General features: G+C 50.6%; 1 protein-coding gene across 2 annotated transcripts in view; it reads right to left on the bottom strand.

The window, feature by feature from the left end:
• Phf2 (PHD finger protein 2) overlaps nucleotides 1-20,004 on the bottom strand; it is a 68,574-nt gene that overhangs the window by 16,136 nt on the left and 32,434 nt on the right. For both annotated transcript variants that reach the window (XM_051170942.1, XM_051170933.1), the window contains exons 2-10: nucleotides 16,336-16,421; nucleotides 12,803-12,917; nucleotides 8,836-8,996; nucleotides 7,558-7,699; nucleotides 4,804-4,990; nucleotides 3,152-3,314; nucleotides 2,105-2,192; nucleotides 1,619-1,725; nucleotides 1,110-1,201 (exon numbers count right to left, since the gene is read on the bottom strand). In XM_051170942.1, coding sequence (XP_051026899.1) covers nucleotides 1,110-1,201; nucleotides 1,619-1,725; nucleotides 2,105-2,192; nucleotides 3,152-3,314; nucleotides 4,804-4,990; nucleotides 7,558-7,699; nucleotides 8,836-8,996; nucleotides 12,803-12,917; nucleotides 16,336-16,421 — 1,141 coding nt within the window. The remainder of the gene's footprint in view (nucleotides 1-1,109; nucleotides 1,202-1,618; nucleotides 1,726-2,104; nucleotides 2,193-3,151; nucleotides 3,315-4,803; nucleotides 4,991-7,557; nucleotides 7,700-8,835; nucleotides 8,997-12,802; nucleotides 12,918-16,335; nucleotides 16,422-20,004) is intronic.

Genomic DNA, 20,004 nt, shown 5'->3' on the forward strand with positions numbered 1-20,004 from the left:
GCCACTCTGTGTCCACCCAGCCAGCGCCATGGCCACCCCATGGGGTGAGAGGCTTCTGTGGAGCAAGGCGTGGTACACAAGGCTCTGGAGCCCTGCCTGGTAAGACTGCTCTCTCTGAGCCACTTTTGTTAGTGGAAAACGCATCAATACTGGGCATTGCCTGAGGCCACCACCGGCTAGCTTAGCTGGCTGTAGAGAAGATGTGAGCCAGCTTTCTTCATGGTCATGCGGTTAAGGTGAGGTGGAAGAGACCACTGGACTATCCCAGCCCTAATTATCAAGGAGATGGTAGCCATAGGATGGTCCCCATGAGGGTGGGAACCATGTCTGTGGCCTGTCGCCACCTGCCAGGCCCACACATGGGTGGAGACAGCCACGGACATGGTTCCCTATGTGACCTCTGCCTCTAGGTCCTCTGAGGCCTCACACTTGTTCTCTCTGTCCTAGAAGGGACTCCTTGTCCCTCAAGTAGCCAGGGGCAGGTGGCTCTGAATAGCCAGAGACCCTCATAGGAAACAGCATCACAGGTTACCCTAGGGGAAGCCAGACCTGCTTTTCCCTCTATAGCCACAACCTAGGCAAGAGGAGAACGCAAATGGAGAGCTAACAGCCTTGTGGTCTTTGTCTGAGAAACAGCTCCCAGGGGCAGGAGGAAACCAGTGCACAGGATCCCAGGAAAGGGCAAAGAAGGAAAGGGGTGCCTAGGTTACAAAGCAAGTTAGCTGGGAGGCACAGCATCACACCAGGCTGCATGGCTTCTGAGTGTCAGGAACCACAACCACATCCCTGGCACTTCCTGTCCAGATCCAGATCCAGATGTGTGGTCATTGCACCAGCTGTTTCCTGGGGGCTTCTCTGCCATTTCCAGGTTAACAGAAAGTTGTCCTTACACAAATTCCTGAGGGGAATCTAGCTCTGCCAATGATTCCAGGCTGGCACAAACCAGCCACATCTGTCCAACACACCCCTCAGGGGACCATGGTCAGTGTTAGCAGGCCAGCGTAGGCCAGCCTGTAGACAGTGGCTACCATTTGTTCCGTAGAACACACCCTTGGTATCTTCCCTACATGGCCCCCTGTTCACTCAGACAGATACAAAGAGGTTCCTACCTGCTTCTTCGTCCATGACCTAAAAGCACCATTGAGAATTTTAGCTCCTTGAACTAAATGTGGGGGCAGCTGTTTCCCAGACTTGTGAGAACCTGGGAAGGACACAACAGGTTAGTGTGGTGGCTGCTTGGTGGCTGTCCCAGCAAGAGGCCTTCCAGAGGCCACTGCCTCAGGCTGCTCGCCCAACTGCCAACGGTTCTCCTTAGAATCTGGGGTGCCCACCCACCCACCTGGCACCTCTGCCCTGCAAAGGAAATGGCTGACCTCCCATCTCCTCCCATTTCACATGAAGCTTACCTAACAGGGCCCTGAGCAGGCCACTTCTCTCTCCCGTCTCTGCCCAGGAACCCCAAGGCCCAGTCTTAGTAGGTCAGAATATGCCCTAAGCCCCCCAGGTGCCTTCTTATCCCATGTGGCCTAAGGGGTCATGATCAGGGCTCACAAAGGATCAGGGTATCCCTCAGACTAGGGCTATGGGCTTAAGTCACCCAACTTGGAGTGACAGGTACCTTTGAATGCTTCCAATAGGTGCTTTCCCATGTACCAGCAGGCAGTTTCAAAGTTGGGAAACTGAGTCAGGCTGCCTAGTTTTAATCTCCTTTCCACCTCATATGCCCTGGAAGTCACAGGAAGGAACTAATCAGTGCAGGGAGCATCAGGCAGGCTGTGACAAAGGGAGAATCCAGGCTACTGATTCAGCTCAGGCTTCCCCACTGTGCCTGAAGTGGCCCAAAGGGATGGACACCATGAGTGGACACAGTGGGGTGCAGTTTCTAGAGAGGCTGGGCACAGCCCAGGAAAGGCGACAGCAGCCTTCGTGATCCCAAAGCACTGCTAGCCTGGCCCTAGCCCAGACCATAGAACTCATTTCCCCTTCCCCCCAGTACAAAGATGTCAGCATAGCAACCCATAAGCGGAGCCCAGGTAGGAGTCTAGCCAAGGTGCCCATTGGGCCACCCGGTCCAAGGGTGGACAGCAGTGTGGGGACCACCTACCTCATCTGCATCTCCACACTGAGGCTATGGAGGAAATGTCCAGCAAAGGCCAGGCAGTCCACAGGGGTGAGGGTGGCATATATCCAGCCTAGGAGAGAGACGTAAAGCTGTGGCTAGCTTCTGCCTTCACCTCCCCCACTCATCATGGACTCCAACTTCTACCAGCCCAGGGCTTGCCTCATTGTTTCTAACTGCTCAGGCTAGGTAGGAACCTCTGGGAGACATGGAGGAGGGAGTGTGCCTGAGGTAACATAGGCTGTTGTGACCACTCTAGTACCAGACAGAAACAGAGGCCTGGGAGCCACGGGGACATGCTTAGGGCACCCCAGGGCAGTGCTGCCATCAAGCAAGGGAGCCCAAGTCTCAGACCTGCCTACACAGGGGTCAGAAGACACAGGGCTGGGACCATCACTCTCCCTAGAGACTGAGATTTGTCTCTCAAGGGATGTTAATCCCGGGGGATGGAGGTGGGGCCAGACTCCAGAAAACTTATAATGTCTCCCAACGTAACTGTGAGGATGTCTTCAGGGAAGGAGAGGCCCCAGAGCCAGAGTCAGCGGCTGAATTCAGTCAGGTTCTGGGACCTCATCTGGATCAGCTACTGGATGGTCCAGCAGGGCCCACACTTCACTCTCAAAATGTGTTCAAACTGCTTTAGAGGGAAGATGTCTTTCAGAATGGACTCCTCGGCTCTGGGACTCATCTTCCAGGAGAAGCCAGCAGCCTCGGCTGTTCAGGGCATACCTTTATATCGCACTAGTGTAATCATCCCTGAGGAATACTTCTAAACACCCATCCTTCTCCTCCGGAGCTACGGACCGAGCCAGGTCTCCCATGCCAAAGCTGGCTGGCCACACAGCCCTGAGGTAACATGGTGCTGACTGGGGAAGGTCCAGCTATGAAAAGTTTACTGCTGGCCCTTCCATGAGGGCTGGGCCAGGGCAGGGGACAGCAAGACACCCCTGTCAGGGGAATGCAGCATGAGGAATGGGGCAGTGAATGTGGTGGCCAACCAGGCTGGGTCCTGTCCCTCTGTGGTACACTCACCTGAGGGGATGAAGAGGGTCTGGCCCTGCTTGACAGTGCATTTATAGCACTTGTCCACCTGGTCGGCAAAAAACATCTCACTGTGGTTGGAGGCTGACCGCCAGCGCTCATACAGGGAGATGTTGGCTGAGGCTGGCCGGATGAGATAGAAGATCTTCTCTCCCTGCCAAAAGAGCCCAGTGGCAGAGCCACAACATCAGGAATGTGGGGCAGAGCCCACTGGGTACTGAGGATGCTGGGAATGTGGGGCAGAGGTCACTGGGTACTGAGGATGCTGGGATGTGGGGCAGAGCTCACTGGGTGCTGAGGATACAAGGGTAGAGGCAGAGCCCATTGAGTGCTGAGGATGCGGGGTGGGAGGCAGAGCTCACTGAGTGCTGAGGACGCTGGGATGTGGAGGCAGAGCTCACTGAGTGCTGAGGATGCTGGGATGTGGAGCAGAGCTCACTGAGTACTGAGGATGCTGGGATGTGGGGCAGAGCTCACTGGGTATTGAGGATTCTAGGGTGGGGGGCAAAGCCCACTGGGTACTGAGGATGCTGGGTGGGTGGCAGAGCTCACTGGGTACTGAGGATGCAGAGGTGGGGAGCAGAGCCCACTGGGTACTGAGGATACCGTGATATGGGGCAGAGCTCACTGGGTGCTGAGATGCAGGGGTAGAGGCAGAGCCCATTGGGTGCTGAGAATGCTGATGTGGGAGGCAGAGCCTACGAGGTTCTGGTGACATTTTAGGAGTGGAATAGACTCCACTAGAGACTCTTGGCCTGGGGATACAGCCCACTAGAAGCTGGGGCACAGAGGCAGGTATCAGAGTCCACTGGGTGCTAGGGACAACGGGCCTGGAGGGGCCCAATCTGCTGGGGCCTGGTGATGGATCCTGACTTGACGAGCATGCACTGAGACTCACCACTCCCACCTACGATAGGTTTCTCCATTAGGAAGGCTGTCGGTGTGTGAGCCTGACACAGTCAGGAGCAGCACACCCATTACTATTTCACAACACTACAAATTCCGTGTGTGCTCAGGGGGTGTCATACAAATGCAAACCGCCACCCAGCAAGTCCTTGGTAGCTCTGTTCTCAAGAGATTCTGGGCTTCCAGGTGGTCACGTGCAAGCCCAGGTCAGGCTCTGCACCAAGAAAAGAGAGCCTCATTCTCATGTTCTGAGGCACACACCATGATGGCCTGCTCAGAGCCTCACAGGGCCAGAGTGGGCACCTGAGTGTACCATCCCAGCTCAAGCCGTGGCTGGTCTAGGTAAGCATAGTGTGCAGCAGGCAAGGCCAGAGCTCAGGGATGAGCCCAACCCTCCCTGCTGGCTCGGGTACCCACCACCTTGTCTGCTGTCTCCAGTGTTGCTTCTGGGAAGTGAGCCCAGCACCTCTGCACTCTATTCTAGGCTCTAGGTGACCTAGTGGGCTCCCCTTATTGCTTATGAACCCTAAGGACATTAGAAAAGGGAGATACAGGTATGCCACTGGTCCCAAATGCTCCTCCATTCATACACATCCCCTCTGCTTCCTGCCCTAAGACTGTCCATCCCAGTGTTGCCCTGCCCAGGAAGTGGGTGACTTCCTGGCTAGAGACAGGGCTTGGAGGGACTTGCAGTCCCGAGGACACGGGTGAGGTATGTCTTAAGGGGTGTGACTTACCTTGAGAACATGGTACCAGGCTGAGGCACCCCCAGAGTCAATGTGGAAGTCAGTGTAGCTGTCCTTCACACAAATCAGGCAATACTTGGTCACCTTGGGCTTGGCCAGCAATGCGTCATCTGGCCAATAGTTTTCCACCCATGACAGTTTCTTCACAATGTCAGGTGGCTCCACAAAGCTGGACATTCTAGGGCCATAAAAGGAAGAGTAGTCAAGGAGATGGGGCCAATAGCTTCCATTTTTAATGCATTCTAAGGTAGGAACAGTGCAAGGCTCCTTCTACATGCTACCTTGTAAATCTACAGGCCCCAGGCAACCATATCATTTTATAGGGGAGTAAGCGGAGGGTCCAGAGGGTGGGATGAGCCCAGCCACCACACGGGGCTGCGAAGGCCACAGAGGATTGTCTCTATTCCAAGAAGATGAGTGAGAGAAGGCCTTATAGAGCCTTTAAAGTGGCCCACTGGGGTTGGCACCACAAGATTCTCAGAAGAAATGCTTATCATACACAGCCCAGTGCCATGTGTGCCATTTGGAGAAAGGCCACCTCTCTCTAGGGCAAAACACAGGCAGCCAAGAGACTCTTTGTCACATTTAGCTGCTGTCAAATGAGCCACATCACTTCCATGGTGGGAAAAGGCCTAAGTGGCCCAGTGTGTTGGTAAGTTTTTACAACTTGACATAAGCCAGAGTCACCCGAGAAGAGGGGACCTCAACTGAGAAAATGCCTGTATCAGACTGGTCTGTAGGCAAGCCGGTAGGGCATTTTCCTGACCAATAACCAATATGGGATGGCCCAGGCCACTGTGGGGGCTGGTGCCACCCCTGGGCAGATAGTCTGGGATGTATAAGAAAATAGGAGTGAGCCATGGGGAGCAAGCCAGTAAGCAGTATTCTTCCATGGCCTTTGTGGCAGCTCCTACCTCCAGGATCCCTCCCTGACTTCCCTGCATGATGGACTATATAGTTATAAGATGAAATAAACCCTTTCCCCTCCAACTTGCTTTTGGTCGTGGTGTTTTATCACAGCATTAAAGTTAACTAACACGCCTGGGGTTTATGAAATGCCAGCAGCACCTGTGCAGTGACAGAGACCCAGACCTGAACATGCTTGCTGCCTCAGGCCAAATAGAGTCTCTCATAAAGCTACACCTAGCCTGAACACACTTAGCCCTGTGAATCTCCACCTTGCCTCTACTAAAGGCCACACCCACCCTGACGAGGCTATCTGGATTGGCTCCAGATAAGCTGATCTCTGCATCCACCTTACACATGAGCTGGCCTTTCCTGTGCCTATAAGTGGGACTTCAGCACCCCTGACTCAACCCCTAGTCCCTAATCTCCTTCCACACCCTCCATATGGTGTGGAGACTACATCTCTGTGGGGCATCCCCCTTAGATGTCTAACTCCGATCACTCCCATATCCTGTGTGCATGACGCACACCTGTCCTGGTGATCCCTCTCAGTCACCACCCCACCCCCACCCCCGAACTCATGCCTTCCATCTATAAACAAATCAATTTAAGGAACCGCTCACAGGTTTTTAGTGCATTTGGAAGAAGCCTAGGACCCATAAAGGCATCAGATCCCAAACTGTTCTCCTTGTCTGTGCTCCCTGATCTTTGGTGTGTGGCCTCCAGGCTTGCTATGCCTCTCCTGACCAGTGGAGGGGAGTTCTCCATCTCCGTGAAAGCACCACCAGGAGTCACAGCCTAGTCCTGTTGCCCAAGCATCACCATCCCACAGAGGTCGTTCCAATGACAACACCTAGGACCTGTTGAGACATCTGTGTGTGGACTCATAGGTTGAGGCAAGTGGAAGGCTTAGGGGAGGTGCACAGTGGCCACCACAGTACAGTTCTGTGTGTGTGAGTATGCATGGGCATGCAAGGGTATCGGTACACATGGCAGGGAGTGTGTGATGGAAGCACTGAGTGTGGTGGCAGTGAGAGCTTCAGTGGCCATGCTACTGTCAAAAGGGGGCTGTGTGTTCATATAACGAATGTGTGGCAGCTATAATGGACATGCTGCAGGTGTCCTGACCATGTCACTGCTATGTCTCAGAGTATCCATTGAGTGAGAATGCTTGTAAGTGTGTCTGTCTGAAGTGTGTCTACCTCTTGTTCCATGGGTATGTCATGATTATGGGTGTGTCAGTGTCCTGCCTCAGCGTGTCATGACAGTATGTCATTACGCTGTGTCTTAGTTTGTCCATATGCATCCAAGAGTGTATTACAAGTAGAAGTGGGTGTGTGCACTGTCTGTGTATCACACACCTGTGAGTTCCTGTGTCAGTGTGTCATCTCAGCACGCCGTTAGTGTTCAGGAGGAGCATGTGCCACAGGAAAGGCCTCATTCATGCTGCCCCAGTGGCTTTCTCTGGGAGTGGGCTGGCTTCCTTTTAGCTCCTATTTCATCTGAGTTGTTCAGTGTGTTTTAAGAGAAAGGAGAACCAAGCCTGCATGGTGACCTCTGAGAAGCTCACAGGACAGCAGCAGACCACGCAGAATAAGACTGCAAGCCAAGCCTTACAGCCTCCACCCTGGGGCAGAACCCCCAAGTAAGGCCTCATAGTCCCCACACCAAGGTAGAACCCCAAACCAGGCTTCATAGCCCCAAAACCCAGAGCAGGACCCTGGACCAGCTCTTGCAGCCCTCACACCAGCATGGCCCAACACCATCCTGTGAACTCTAGACTGGTGACACTGACCCCGAGCCAGATCTACCCAACCCCAACCCAGAGCAGCCTGTTACCTGGTGTCCGAGAATTCGAGGTTGGTCACATTGAGAACACGCTTGCGGTTCGTGCTGTAGTAATAGTCCACAAATTCTTTCAACTTCATTTTGCAGTCTTTCTGCTTGGTAACATCCGTCACATCCACGCTCCTCTCTGGCCCTGGCGAGGAAGCACAGGGGCATGGTGAGTGTTAACACTTACATGTCCTCAGATGCCCTTGTACATGGCAGTGCCCCCATAGTATAGATGAGGGCGGACCCTATCTCGTCTACCTATAGTTGCTGTGGACTCGAGTAACCAAAGCTCCTCTCCGGGACCCAGTGACACTGGGAGGCAGCGAGTCTCATGTCAGCTAGAAAGGCCACATCAGCAAATAAATATACAGATGCCCAGTCAACTTGAGCTTCAGATAACAGTGGACATCTTGGCATGAGCACTTCCATAATAATATTAAAATTAAAAGCTAGGAGGAGCCCTCCATTTAAAGGGCACTTGTTTGCTATGGATATACAAAGGCTTGGTCTTAGCCTGTGCTGCTATTCAGTGGCAGTGGAACCTTTAGGAAGTGGGGTCTAGTAGGGGAGTGCTAGGTCACGGGGAGGTCCCAGGTGGGGACGACAGGACCCTGGTCCTCCTTTTGCGTCCTGATTCATGATATAAGCCATTTACTCCATCACACACAGTCTTACCAGAGACCCCAAACTGAGGACGATGATGATGGGCTGGTAGCTCTAGAAACCTGAGTTCAAATAACCTTCTCCGACCCCTTTATAAGTTATTTGTGTCTAATATTTTATTCTAGCGATAGGATGCTAACAGAGGAAAACTAATATGAGTTCTGACTTGCTGTCGTAACGGATCAATTGATGAGTAAAGGGGAAAACACTTCTCTTGCCCTTTCTGTAGGTAATGAGGGTAAGTTGAGGCTCTTCAAATAGCTAAGGATGGAAAAGTCTTTACAGAAGGCTCACGATCAAGAGAGCATCAAACAATGCAGCCTAGGCAGGCAAACATGCCCTTTGTCAGGGTCCACAGTGGCTGCTCAGACACAAGGCGGAAGCTGTGGGAACATCTGTGACAAGAATCCTAGACACCAGGCCCCACTGACCATGGCAGCACCATTACAGGCATGTGTTAGGCATGGTAGATGGAGGTGCACCCACTGGGAAGGGAGAGCCTGCCCTCATCAGATCAAGGATAAGGCCAGGGTGCTGCGATCAAAGGCACAGCACAGTTCCTTACCCCAACACCTCCTTTCTCTGGGCCCCTACAAGACCACAAAGGGGAGTACTCACCCACGTAGTTCTCCACGTCGCTCACATAGAACGTCGGGGCAGGGACAGCCAAGCCCAGTCCATCTTTCTTGGGGACAAGGATGGGCTCAGTGAAGCCATGCTCCTCCATGTAGCCCACAGTGAGCTGGCTGCCTGGCACACGGGACACCACATCTTCAGCACTGTAGGGAAAGGGAAGCCAGAGGCCTCAGGATCCTTGGCCACGGCGTGGCTCCCATGCTCCTGGAGGTGGCTGCAGCAGGTTTGTGGTGCTGATTCCAGCAACCCGCCACCCGGAGAGGGGCACACAGGTCCACTGGTAACTGTGACGGGGATGGATGCGCTCCACTGTGGTCCTGCACGCTAGCCACCCTTTCCACGGCAGCACAGACACCATTGCCCAGATGGATCTCTCGCTCTCACATGCACCCCTGGCATGGCAAACAGAGCAAAGCCAAAATCCTTCCACAGCAGCCTGCAGAATTCCAGGTAACTTTATTGTAGGAACTCACAAGCTGATCTTAAAATTCGCATGGACCACGTGAAGGAGCCAGAGGAACAAACGCAACCTCGGAAATGAAGAGCAAAGGTTCAGGACCCACAGACCTTGACCTCAAAACTTAATACAGGAGTCAAGTGTGGTCCTGGCACGAAGACAAACACAGATCAGCACCTAGAAGTTTGTCCAGATGTAAATGTGGACACTTAGGAGCAAATGATTTCAACAGAGGTGCCAAGACCTTCTAATAGCAAAAGGGAGTCTTTTCAACAAAAGACACTGGAACAAATAGATAGCTACGTGAAAAGAAGAAGAAGAAGAAGAAGAGGAAGAGGAGGAGGAGGAGGAGGAAGAAGAGGAGGAGAAGGAGAAGAAAGAAATTAGACTTTTACTCTATTCTGTATACAAAAATTAACTCAAAATGTGTCAATGTACAAACAAAATGCTAAAGCTACAAAACTTTTAGGAGAAAACAGGAAAATAGATCTTCATGACCTTGGATTTGGTGAAGGTTTTAGATAGCAACAAGAGCACAAGAAGCAAATGAGAGATTAGATAAAACCTACATCAAAAGTACTTTCTGCTTCAAAGGTCACCATCAAGAAAGTAAAAAAAAAAAAAAAAAAAAAAAATGCTGGGCATAATGGCACACACCTTTATCCCAGCACTTGGGAGGCAGAGGCAGGTGGATCACTGTGAGTTCGAGGCTAGCCTGTCTACAAAGCGAGTCCAGGACAGCCCAGGCTACACAGAGAAACCCTGTCTTGAAAAACAAACAAACAAACAAACAAAACAAAAGTCAAAAAACAGACCAGGGCAGGAAATATCTGCCAATTGTGCATAATGAGGATGCTTCTAGAATATGTAAAGAGGGCTAGAGAGATGGCTCAGCAGCTAAGAAAGACTATTGTCAGGCAGCTGACAGGACATCCAATGCCCTTTTCTACACTATACAAGCACTTGAACTTTTGAGCACAGGCACAAACACAGACACATAATTTCTAAAAGTCAGGGGTGGTTAAGAGCACCACCTGCTGCTCTTCCAGAGGTCTTGAGTTCAATTCCCAGAAACCACATGGTGGTTCACAACCATCTATAATGTGATCTGATGCCCTCTTCTGCAGATAAAGCACTCACAATAAATAAATCTTTTAAAAAATTAATTTTTAAGCCAGGTGTGGTGGCGCATGCTTTTAATCTCAGCACTCGGGAGGCAGAGGCGGGTGGATCACTGTGAGTTCAAGGCCAATCTGGTCTACAAAGTAATCCAGGACAGCCAAGGCTACACAGAGAAACCCTGTCTTGAAAAACTAAAAAATAAAAAATTACTTTTAAAAGTCATTAAAATATGTAAAGAACTTTTACAAGACAACAAAAAGATTATTTTAAAAGGTGTGAGGTGCTGCACTAGAGAGGTTGCTCAGTAGTTAAAAGCACTTGTTGCTCTTGTTAAGGAATCGGGTTCAGTTTCTAGTACCTACACTGTGGCTCAAAACCATTCATAACTCCACTTCTAAGAGATTTGATGCCTTCTTCTGACCTCTAAGGGCACTGGACATATATGTGATGCATATACATGCATACAGGCAAAAAACTCATTCACATAAAATAAAACAAAATTTTAAAGAATTTTTTGTGAGGCAGGATTAGTGAGATGGCTCAGCAGATAAAAGTGCCTGCCATCATGCCTGTTTATGCACACAGAGGCATTTACGCACATACACAAATAAATATGTAAGTATAATAAAAAACATTTAAAGTGTGAGGTAAAGGTTGAGGAAACCCTGTCTCAAAAGAGAATCGTGCTTGATGAACAACACCTAAAGTTATCCTCTGGCCTCCAAATGAGGTGCACACATGTGCATGCGTGCACACACACACACACACACACACACACACACACACACACAGTGTATGAGGCAAAATATCTCAATAGATTTCTCTAAGAAGCGACTAGAAAGGTCCACTTGTAAACAAAAAGTTGTTTAACATCTCCAGTCATGAGAGACACGCGAATCAAAATATAAGAGACCCCTTCACAGCCACAGAACAGACAAATTCAGAAGCACAATTGTAAGGAGAGCCGGTAGAATGCGAGAACTCCCCTCCATCACGGCTGGCAAGAATGTCACGTGGTGCGGCTGCCTTACAAAGCAGTCTGGCAGTTCTCAGACAATTAAACACGGAATTTCCATCTGACCCAGTGGCTCCACACTAAGAAATGAAAACATATGACCACACAAAAACGTGTACATAAATATTTAGACCACGATTATTCATGGTAGTTAAAAAAAATAAAAATACAAAAGCAAAAACAGAAACAACCCAAATGGCCATCAGCTGAGCAATATAAACAGCAAGTGTCCAGCCAGACAGTGGGATACTATTAGGCCAAAGAGAGAACAAAATCCGGACAAATGCTACAACTCGGTGAGCCTTGAAAATAATCGGAATAGAACAAGCCACACAATTACCAGGTGATTCTATTTCTAGGAAAGGCCCGACTAAGCAAGCAGATTTACACATGAGAAAGTGGACCCGGCAGGTAAAGGTGCTTGTGGTTTCTCTGGGCCACGGCAAAGAAGTCGGCAGGATTTCTTTGTGGGGGTAGAAGCTCTGAACTTGACTGATGAAGATGCACACATCTGTGAACATATCAAAAGCTACTGGGCTTTTTTACATGGTGAGTTACAGTAAGTGAACTGCAGCTCATGGAGGTCGGGGCGGGGCGGGGGGGGGGCGGCTGAAGAAGATACACTCTGCTCAGAGGAGCGAGGACAAACCGAAGCTCAGCTGCTCTGACAAGTCGCATAACAAGCAACAACAGAAACCCACCAATTGAGGACTCTCCTTCCAAAGTAAGAGAGAAACGAAGATTTCAGTCAGACAAACAGGACCAACTTCTCAAGTGTGGGTGACTCAGAACAGCTTCCCCAAACTGCCCTTTTCCACAGGGACCCTTGTCTGTCTGCTTTTTTGGCAGACCTCAGACAGAACAAGGGTGCAGGGAGTAGAAAGAAGGAAAAGGCCTCGACAAGGTGGCAAGAGCACGAGGCCGGGGCCAGACACCAGGATGGAAAGAAGTAATTTCCACCCAGAAGAAGGAAAGTCAACAGTAGCACCAATATGCATGCTCAAGAGGTGCCGACAGAGAAGAGATGTTCTTGTCTGTGGAAGTCCTGCGGCTCCTGCCTCAACAACAGGTCCCTGGCTCTTTGCTCTGCTAGAAGAAGGAGTCCCCAGTGAAAGACAAATGGATGGAGAGGGACAGTACACACAGCCTTGGGTGCAGTGACTAGAAGATGGAGGGAGGAGGCAGAGCTTCAGTGTATGGGTCCACCCCTTAGACAGCTCTGCCTAGAGCCCACCAGGAGAAGGCCCACCCACCTGCGGAAAGTCTGCCCACCTGAGAAAAGCCAATCACCTGTGGAAGGCAGTTTACCTGGAGAAGGTCCAACCACCTGGGTAAGGACGGGATGGTCCACCCACCTGGGGAAAGTTCGGCTCCGCAGCTCCTTGATGAACAGCTGGCTGCCGTTCTGCACTGGCTTCATGTCCGGCGTTTGCCCAGGGCCATGTTTGTGCCAAGTCCGCTTTTTCTTGACTATAGAGGAGACAGGAAATGGGTCTGTTCCAAGCACAGCTCCCACCCAACTTGGAAGGCCCCTATACCTATTAAGAGGACATCCTGGCTAGGCATCACAGGGCACAGAAAGGAAACTAGAAAGCTCACCAACACAGCAAACTCAAAATCTCTCCTACGGACCCTGCCTGTCTATCTCTGCCTGCACCTCACCTTCACCCGTGGGTCTCACAGTGGAGGTCATTTTTCCACTCCAGCCCTGCCCCGTCCTCACTCAGCCACTGGGTCTGCCAAGACAACCAGAGGCAGCTCTTGGAAGGTTCTCAGCCCAAGGAGCTTCCTATAGTGGGAAGACACATCCTGCTCGACCTCCATATGAAGACCTGCCACCTTCCTGCCAGAACCTTTCCTTCCGAAATCCTCTTTCCCCACCTCACAGTCAATGTGCCTGTGAACAGACCCAGGAAGCAGGCCCTGGTACTAAAGTTGTCATGTAGCACTCTGAGCAACAGGGGGCAGTGCTGGGAACACCTGGGCTCTCAACCTAACCCCACAGGGACTCTGAGAGGGATGACCTTATGAGGGTGGGCAGTGGGTCCTCTCCGCCAGGTGAGTACATTTTGCCACATATGTGACACTGCTGTGGCTTCAGAGCTGTGTTGCCCCTCTGGTCTCTGTCACATAAGGCACCTAGCCAGGCTCATGTCGAGGAGCCCAACACTCCTGTGCCACATTTTTGTTTGTCAAATAAACCTCTCTCATGGCTTTGACCAAGACCCACAGGCCAAAATTACCTCAAAGAACACTCAGAAACTGTGTGGGGTTGAGCCGCCTTACGTCTTACAGCACTGTTGCTTAAGGAAGTGAAAACATCATGACAGGGACAGGCCCTTGCTGTTCACTGTATCCACCTACTGCAGGGCTTGCCTCAGGCCAGGGTGAAAGAGACAGGAAACGAGCTTTCCAACTTCAAGAGGGCCGGAGCTCTCCAGGACCATGGGAGGGCCTCTTGTCACCAAGGCTTTGGGAATGGACGTATGACTAGAGCCAGTGTCCCCAGCAGACTTACTCATAGTGCAGACTTGGCTGGAATCTGAGAGTGTGTCCTGGTAGAGAAAGGGCTAGAACTCCAGACCATGGAGGCTGCAGGAATCAAAGCCTCTCGAAAACAGTAGTGAGAGTCTAAACCCCATGCAAACGGACACACGCATACAAGGGCATGTGCACAGACATGTGAGCATGCTCTGACTGAAGTCTGTGCCCCAAATCCATAGGTTGAAATAACCCAGTCCTCTAGATTAGGAGGTGGGGCACCTGAGAGGAGAAAGTCGTGGAACTGAGGTCTTCTCCATGGTACCTTGATTTTGGACTTCTCTGTCCTCAGAATGGCATGAAATGAATATCCTGTTATTTAAGCCACCCAGCCCGTGGCATTTGTTACAGAGGCAAAACCAGATAAGCATTCATGTAGGTGGCACACAGGTAAAAAATATAGGCCCCCATGCATGCATCACTCCCCAGGAGCTGGTGGTAAAAATGGGAATCAGAGTTGGTACCGGGGTTCCCGGCTGAGCGTGGAGCCTCTGCTCAAACCCTACCCAAGCCCAGGGGAGGCAGTGCACACGCCTTCCCAGTGGATAGGTAGCTGACACAAATGCTGTTTCTGAGGACGCCCAAGAACACCCAAAAAAAAAAAAAAAAAAATCAAACTGTTGGCCACTGATGCAGCCTGCTCAGCACCCCCTCACCTTCGTTCTACTCTGGGCAGACTCAGGCAAGAGCCCCCAAGCCAGGACCCCTTGCAACCTTTATGGCTGCCAGGAAAGGTTCCAGCCAAATCTGGGATCTCCTTAGAAATAACTCCCAGATGCACCTGTGGCATGAACCACCCAGGGTAGTATGACCCTAGCATCTTCCAGATCACCTTCAGTAGGGACCCAGGGATGGGCACACATGGCCTTACCCCATTCTCAAGAACATGCCTGCTGGCGTTTCTTGGTCCAACCCTGCTCTGCCCTGACCCAGCCTCCCAGGCCCACAGAACAGGTCCTGGGGGCAGCCCTCCAGGCTTGTTTCCTTTCTGACAAAAAAGATGAAGACCTGGAACTTAGCACCGTGCCAGAACAGTGTGAACACCCCTTCCTGTCCATATTACCAGTGCCTTAGCTTACTCCACAGTGAGACTTTCTGAGCATGAGTGCTGTGGGTCTAGGAGGTCTGGAAGGTGCCTTAGGAGCCCTGGACTACCATCTGGCAGCACAGCCAGATGCTAAGGATGTGCTAGGGCATGACCAGAAACCAGAGCTGCCTCACCGATCCAGCAATGCACATAGGCCAGGCCCTAGAAGAGCCAACAGCAGAGAGAGCCCAGGAGCAGGGAAGAGTCCACCCCACCTATACCAGCCTCACCAGAAGCCAGATCAGGGTCCACTGAACAGGAGTATGGACCCATGTCCTTCCATTGCCTGCCCATCCCCCCGTCTGTTAACTGAGTACCCCATACTGGAGTCCCTGGTGTCTGTGTCTCTCCCACTGCCTGCATCCCTATCTCAACTACCCCCATCCACTGTCTGCATCTCTCTCATCTTCATTTCTCTATATTCATAGGACTTAGTCCATGGAGCCAGGCAATACGACCTCAGCTTGAACTGAGCACCTAGGTGAGGTTCTCCTGAAAGGGGAGTGACACAGTGACTACGATGGGAGCTGGACACGGTCCCCCAGCTCAGCCAGTCCAGCCTCAGGCATGAGATGTGAATAGTGAAACAGCCAGAGAGTGTCCACCTGCAGTGAATGTAAGTGCTTCTAGTACCAGCATAGGCAGGAGTCCTGAGGACAGGGACACACACGGACACACACACACACACACACACACACACACACACATGAGCACATGCACAAGTCCAATCCCTATGTTCCTCAGGCTAAAGCTCTGCTCCCCACTTGTAACTGGGGCTCAGCCTTGGAGCTCAAAGCCTACTTGGGTAAAACTACAGTATGAGCTGAGCCTGCACCTTGGGTATCTGCTGCACAGCAGGGCCCAGAGAGCAAGGGTAGGGAGGAGAAGCCCTGGATACATAGCTGCAGGCACTATGGGAAAGCCAGACTCTCAAAGACTTCCTGTAGGGGTGCTGGGTAGGATAAGCCAGGCTCCTAGAGGATGGACAGCTGCTGAGCCACTCACAAACACATGTCAGGGCTTGGCTGAGCTGGAGGCCCTGAACACCTCTTTTATCACCTGAGCCCCAATCCCACACTTAATATGGGCCAAGTGCACTAAGCATGGCCCTGGCAAGGCCTTGGGGATGCTGAAGTCTGCACGGCTGACTCTGAGGACAAGAGTTAATCAAAAGCAGTCATCTGAGCTGGAATGGCTCCCAGCACCAGAGCCACTCACTGGGCTGTGACTCTGATGTTTGACATGGGCTGAGGTACTTACGCGTGGACTTGCCGTGGGTTTTCTCGCAGTTCGGGCAGTGGTAAATGTCGATGTCTGGTGCCTCCTCCTCTTCCACCCCAACACAGCTGAAACGGGAGGAGAGAGACTGTTGTTACTCTCATTCAGTCTCTCTTAGCAGCTTCCATCCATAAGCTCAGGGGTAGCTCTTACTGTTGGGACCCAGGACCAGCGGAGCTGTCCAGGACACTGGTTCTTGGAGAGGGATGGGAGAGAGGGCTGCAGAGCTGCCCTCCTCAAACATGAATCTGCAGGGGGATTCACACACAGTTGCAGAGGCTCACTAGGAAGACCCAGTGCCTTTGCCACTCATCCAGCAAGCCTGCCTCTGTGAGGACCATCTCCATCGTCACCCTGGGAGGGTAAGGGAGTGTGCCAGTGACACAGCTCACTCTAGAGGTAGCTGGGGAACAGAATACAGCTTGGAAGTCTGGAGAACTCTGAGCTACATCACAGCCAGTTGACCCGCTCAGCTTCAGAAGGTCAGGGCAAGGTTGAGGGGCAGTGACAAACGTGTCCCCTTCTTCTTCCTTCCTAAGAGCTCTTTCAGCACACTGAAACCCTGCTCAGAAACTTGGCTCAGGAGACAGCTACTGGCAGTGACATTCACAGCCAAAGCCACTTAGGGAATGAGGACTGAGTCAAAGGATGCAACATATAACACCAACGGGCTTCTAACAACCACAGTCAACACGATGAAAACACGTCTATTCTGACACCTTCCACTCTTTTGGTTACAGGTAGCAAAGAGAGGCCAGGAGAAGAACGCATTGAAAACTCAGCTGAAAGGGCAAGGTATGGGAACAGGTGAATCCCACTAACAGAAAAATCAACAACATCTTTCCAGTGAGCACAGAAGCATAAACAGAGCTACCTGGTATGTTTTTAAGTGGCATTTCCTAAGGCAGTCCCAGAGGCTCCACCCAGGAAGGGCTAAGGGAATTGGCTGTCTGGAAGCCACCAGTGTACACTAGGCAAATGACTTTTACACAGAGGGTGAGCTCTACAAATCCATCAAAAGTCAAAGTTCTCAAACTGCTTCTAGCTGTACTTAGAATGACTTTTAAAATGTGCTTTCTCCTCCTCCTCCTCCTCCTCCTCCTCTTCCTCCTCCTCCTCTTCTTCTTCTTCTTCTTCTTCTTCTTCTTCTTCTTCTTCTGTTTTTCGAGACAAGTTTCTCTGTGTAGCTTTGGCTGTCCTGGACTCACATTGTAGACCAGGCTGGCCTCAAACTTACAGGGATCCATCTGCCTCTGCCTCCTGAGTGCTGATATTAAAGGCGTGCGCCACCTCTGCCTGGAGACGACTGCTGCTGCTTCTGCTGCTGCTGCTGCTGCTTCTTCTTCTTCTTCTTCTTCTTCTTCTTCTTCTTCTTCTTCTTCTTCTTCTTCTTCTTCTTCTTCTTCTTCCTCTTCCTCCTCCTCTTCCTCCTCCTCCTCTTCTTCTTCTTTAATGCATGGCCTCATGATGTATTGGTTCATAGGAACCACTTTTACACCTATTAAAAATAAGTAAGGAGGGCTGAGGCAATGGCTCAGTCAGTAGAGGGTATGCTGTGCAAACACCAAGACCTCAGTTCAGTTTCCCAGAACCGATGCAAAGGTAGGATACGGTGGTGCATGCTTAGAGTCGCAGAATTGAAGAGGTGAAGACAGGCATTTCCAGGGCACTTGCTGGCTGGAGAGTCTAATCAGTGAGCTTCAGATCCCAGTTAGAGACCTTGTCTCAAAAAACAAGGAGACAGCTAGGCATGGTGGTGCACACCTATAATTCCAGCATTGCAGGAGGCAGAGGCAGGCGGATCTCTGTGAGTTCGAGGCCAGCCTGGTCTACAAAGCAAGTCCAGGATAGCCAAGGCTACACAAAGAAACTCCAAGAAAACAAAACAAAACAAAAAATGAGACAGCTCCTGGGAATGAGACACATAGTGGACCTCTGCAAACTTTGAGCAGGAAAGGGAGGTGCTTTTCCTGACTTCTTGTATCCCTCAAACATCACTGAATGGGCAGCATATCTCTGTATCTCTGAGCTTGTTTTCCACCAAATGAGAACTTCTTCAATATTATTTGGGGAGAGAGTAAAATGTGTATACACTAATGCAGCAACACCAGAGAGAGTCAACCAAAGCAGAAGTTTACAAGCTCTTACCTTGACTGACCAAGACAAAAAAGAGACAGGATGGAAAGAAAGATAACTGAACCAGCCACAGAAGTAAAGACAGCACTACTGTCCCCAAGGACAGGAAAAAGACTGTGAGAGAACACTGCAAATGTTTATAGACCAACAAAAAAGGTAGCCTATGTGAAATGGACAAATTCCTAGGAACACACAAACTACAAAAAATTTAAAAAACAGCAGAGTAAGTTGTAACTCAGCAGTAGAGTGCTTGTGGCCCACATCTGAAGCGGGGTACTGATTCCCACCACCCAGCAACATATATGTACTCACGCTGACAAAAAAGGAAAAGGGGACAAGATCTGCAGTAAGACATTGTGTCACTGTGAGCTCCCTCAGAGAACTCCAGAGACCAGCAACATGGTTCAGGGGGTAAAGGTGCTCACCACCAGGGCAGATAGTGTGAGTTCAATTTCCTGAACCCAAAGGGTAGAAGGAGAGAACAGACACCTGGCAGTTGTCCTCTGACCTCCACATGTGTGCTGTGATACTTGCCTTAGCATAAGCACGCACACACGCATGCCTCCCCACACACACAATGAATAAATTAAGTAATAAAGAGGAAAAGCCCAGAAGCACCACTAATGAATTCTATCAAAATGAATACCACTCCTCCTCAGACACAAACAGAAAAGAAAGTCACATTACTGACCCACCGCCTCTTTTGGTGCTGGAGATGAATTCAGGGCCTAAAACATGCTAGACAAGGATTCTATCATTTATTCCCCAGCCCTCCTGATTCCTTTTATTAGACCAATAATATCTTGATTTTGAAGCCAAAGGCATATAAGAAAACAAGAGACCAACATCTCTTATTAATAGCAATATAAAAATCCTCAGGAGCCGAGCATGGTGGCACACACCTTTAATCCCAGCACTCGGGAGGCAGAGGCAGGTGGATCTCTGTGAGTTTGAGGCCAGTCTGATCTACAGAGAGAGTCTCATGACAGGCAGAGATGCAGAGATAACCATGTCTCGAAAAATGAAAAAGAAAAAAATTCTCAGTAAATGATATCATAAGGCCCAGCAGCATACTCAGGGGGCTGTACTCCACAGGTGAGACTTACCACAGGAATGGAAGGATAGTCCAATACACGGAACAAACCAATGCGTCACCCCCTGCAGCACCACATCTGACTACATGGAAAGGGTGTTCCCTGGGGCCCCACCCTGGAGGGTACAGCACAGGGACCATGCAACTTTCACCCATTTCTGAGGGCAAAAGGCAAGAAGCACAGTTCATGTGGTCCTTACTCCCTCACATTTCTGTCCCCCTTTCCCAGACTTTCCCCAGCCCCTATCCTTCCTAAATTATTCTTGCCTCATATAATAAACCCAAGGAAGACCCACATGAGTACCTCAACTGATACAGAAAAAGTACTTGGCAAAATCCAACATCTAGTCATAATTTTATTTATTTTTATTTGTGGGGGAGGGAGACAGTTTCTTTGTGTAGCCTTGGCTATCCTAGAACTC

The sequence above is a fragment of the Acomys russatus genome, chromosome 3 (genome assembly GCF_903995435.1).
Source record: "Acomys russatus chromosome 3, mAcoRus1.1, whole genome shotgun sequence".
NCBI lineage: Eukaryota > Metazoa > Chordata > Mammalia > Rodentia > Muridae > Acomys > Acomys russatus.